This window comes from Tupaia chinensis, unplaced genomic scaffold (genome assembly GCF_000334495.1).
Source record: "Tupaia chinensis unplaced genomic scaffold, TupChi_1.0 Scaffold000146_1, whole genome shotgun sequence".
NCBI classification, from domain to species: Eukaryota; Metazoa; Chordata; class Mammalia; order Scandentia; family Tupaiidae; genus Tupaia; species Tupaia belangeri.
The window spans coordinates 1300167-1303190 of record NW_006159616.1 but is presented as its reverse complement, the minus strand read 5'-3'; the positions used below and the strand labels follow the sequence as shown (position 1 = coordinate 1303190).

Sequence of the window (3024 nt, the reverse complement as noted above, 5' to 3'; positions counted from 1 at the left end):
CCTCCCACCAGCCAGCAGGAGGAGAGAGCTGCCTGACCCAGTTTTCTCTCATTGCCTGAGAGGGAGGGAGGGAGGCAGCAAGCCTCTTCTTTCTGCCTGTGCCCCTGGCGTGGGGCTGGCTCTGGGAGGGGGAGATCCCTCTGCGGACATCTGATCCATCCCCTGGTCCCACAGGCCCCTGGGAACCCAGTGAGGAGCACAGAGACCCCCCACCCCGGGTCTGCCAGTCCCTCTCCAGCCAGCGTCTAGGGTTCCTGATAGCGGGGTGGGGGTGAGAGGAAGAAGAAATCAGGAAATAAGAGCATCCTCTCTCCAGCTTTTCCTGAGGACACTTGTCTCCATCTTCCAGGGGCACCCTCAGAGCTATGCAAATCTCAGGCAGGAGGAAAGTTCCAGGAGAGCCCAGTTTAACCCTCTGTGACCTGCCCAGGCTCACAGACTGGGGTAGCTGGGAGGGGGAGTTCGTGGAAAAGAGTGAAATGGAAAGCCGAGACTTTGGAGCCAAAAGGCCCCGCACATCTGTCACCAACTATGTCAAAAGGGAGCAGGGGCCCAGAGAGGGGAGGAGTGTACCAGAGGTGACCACAGCTGGGCACAGAGCTGGCACTGGAGCCCTGATTTCTAAACAGCTTAGTGCACCTGTCACCGCAGGCAGTGGGTGGGCGACAGCCTGGGGAGAGGGCTAAGGCTTACACCAGCTGTGCTCCACGCACGGCTCCAGGCTTCAGGAGGGCTTGCTAACCCTCATCCAGCCCTCGGGGATTATTAGCCCATTTTACGGACAAGGAAACTGAGGGTCACAGAAGCGAAGGGACTAGCTGGTAGGTAGCCATGTAGAGATAGGAGCCCAGGGGTGTCACATCCTGAGGGAGGCTTGATGACACTGTGCAGGGACCCTTTGCACAGGGCCTGCCTATCGGACCAGCCGTCCTTCCCCGCTGTGGAACTGCTCCTAGGTGCTGCCTCCAGGCACGGGGGTCAGGTGTGTGGTGGCTGCAGCAGGTGCCCTGGCTGCCAGCCCTGCCCTGCACCTGCGGGGCTCCAGGCCAGTCACTGTCCTCGAGGCTCAGCTCTCTGCATACAATGATTATAGTGGTGTCGGATACAGGTGAGGCATCTGAAGTTGCACTTACAGAGCTCAGCACACAGTAGGTGCTTGCTAAGAGGAGCGCCTACTGCCCGAAGCCCCTCCACACCAGTGTCCAGTGTCAGGCACACCCTGGGGACACTGAAGGGTATAGTGCAGGGCGTGGTTCGATGCCACAGTGTAAACATCTGCATGCCATCACGTCATATCAGCAACACACAGAGCCCTGTGAGGCAGGAGCCGCTGCCACCACCCAGAAGAGAAGCCGAGGTCCAGGGAGGTGAAAGGACGTGCCTGGGAACACATAGCTCCGAGGTGGCACCTGGGACTCTGGTCCAGGCCTGGAAGAGCAGGGGAAGCCAGAAAGGGTGTTCTGGCCAGAGGCCCGAGCGAGCAGACGCAGAGCCGGGTTGGGGGTGCTCAGAGGGCCAGTGTGACTGGGCCGCCTGCTCCCTGGGGCTGGGGAGGCGTCACAGCTGATGCTCTCTTCTCTCCTCTTTTGCAGTGAACTTGCTCGACACATCGACCATCCATGGGGACTGGGGCTGGCTCACGTATCCGGCTCACGGGGTGAGTGATGGGCAGCGGGGCCGTGCCATCCCTGCTAGCAGAGGGGTGGCCGCAGAATCTTAGCATCAGGCAGATCAAAAGGAAGCAGAGGCCTGGAGAGGTAGAGGGACTTTCCCAAGGACACTCAGTGGTTAGAGGCAGGCCTGCTGATTTCGTGATGGTTTAGTGCACGTAGACCCTGGGGGTGACAGAACCACCCTGGCGCTGGGCTCCTCAAAGCCCTGGATTTGGGGTCCTCCGGTCTGTGCCCTGGGCCTACAGACTGATGACATGCCAGGGCCAGATCCAGGATGGCCGGATCGTGGTGGTGGTCAGGACTGCTCAGGGCCTGGAGCCCCACAGTGGCAGAGCTCCTAGACCCTGCTGGTCTCCGCAGTGACACTGGGCTCAGCCTTCCAGGTGCCTGTGGGTCAGTGCTCACAGGCAGGCCCCACGCCCAGGAGCAGCTCCAGTGACAAGCCTGCACTGCCCAGTCCCCTGCTCGTCCGCCCCTGCAGGTGTGCGTGGTAGAGTGAAAGAGAGCCTGCATCCCTGTGGGATCCTGCCCCACCATTAGCCATCGGGGTGGCTCGTGTCACCAGTGCCCTGCCCTGAGTCTAGAAAGGGCTGAGCCTATGATGACCTTTCTGTTCACTGCGAGGGCGGGAGGTGACATGCAGTCTGGCACCACGCCTGGCATGCGGCGTGCCCTCAGTAATGTCGGCTCTTTTGCTGTCGTGAGCTCCAGTACCAGTGGGCAGGACGGTTGTGATCTCACGTAGATTCCCTCCCGCCCACACGCTCAGAAACGCACACACCTCCCTGCCACGCATGAGACCACGTGGGAGGCTGCGTGGTGCACTGCTGCTTCCTACACAAGCCCTCCAGCTTCTGGGCTCTGGGGGTGGGTGGGCGAAAGTAGTGACGATGACGATGATGACAGTGACACCGGGAGCTGGCTAGGCGTCACGACAGGAGTCTTCCTTGACTGGGGAAAGGTTCTCATCTGACCTTTGGGGCCAGGGGCCGGAGGTCAGGACAGCCCTGCTGCTCTCTCTGGGCATCTTGCTGCCAGGCAATAGGGAGCCGAGCTGCCATCCTGAGCCCCCGTGTGCCAGGCTCCCGGGAGCTGGAGGGGCAGCCACATGGGCCCTGGCCGTCCAGGCCTCATCTCGTGGCCCAGCACTGCAGCCGATCAGCTGAGTCCTGCCTGGGAACAGGCCGGTTCCCAGGGCGTTCCTGTACCCCCAGGCCTGAGTCTCCTCCTCTGTGAAATGCTCCTTGGTGTGGCTGTCCCAGGGGTGAGTGTGGCTGTGGAAGGACTTGGTGAAGTCGGCTGGCTCAGCCGCCGGCAGGAGCAGGCCTGGGGGGGGGTGGGTGCAGGTTTC

The 3024-nt window shown here is 61.6% G+C and overlaps 1 protein-coding gene across 1 annotated transcript in view; it reads left to right on the top strand.

The window, feature by feature from the left end:
* Positions 1-1573: 1573 nt before the first annotated feature.
* The window catches only part of EPHA8 (EPH receptor A8), a gene marked incomplete at its 5' end in the record, with an annotated part of 34178 nt that continues 32727 nt past the window's right edge, over positions 1574-3024 (top strand). Inside the window, one exon of the mRNA XM_027770664.1 lies at positions 1574-1657. Coding sequence (XP_027626465.1) covers positions 1574-1657 — 84 coding nt within the window. The remainder of the gene's footprint in view (positions 1658-3024) is intronic.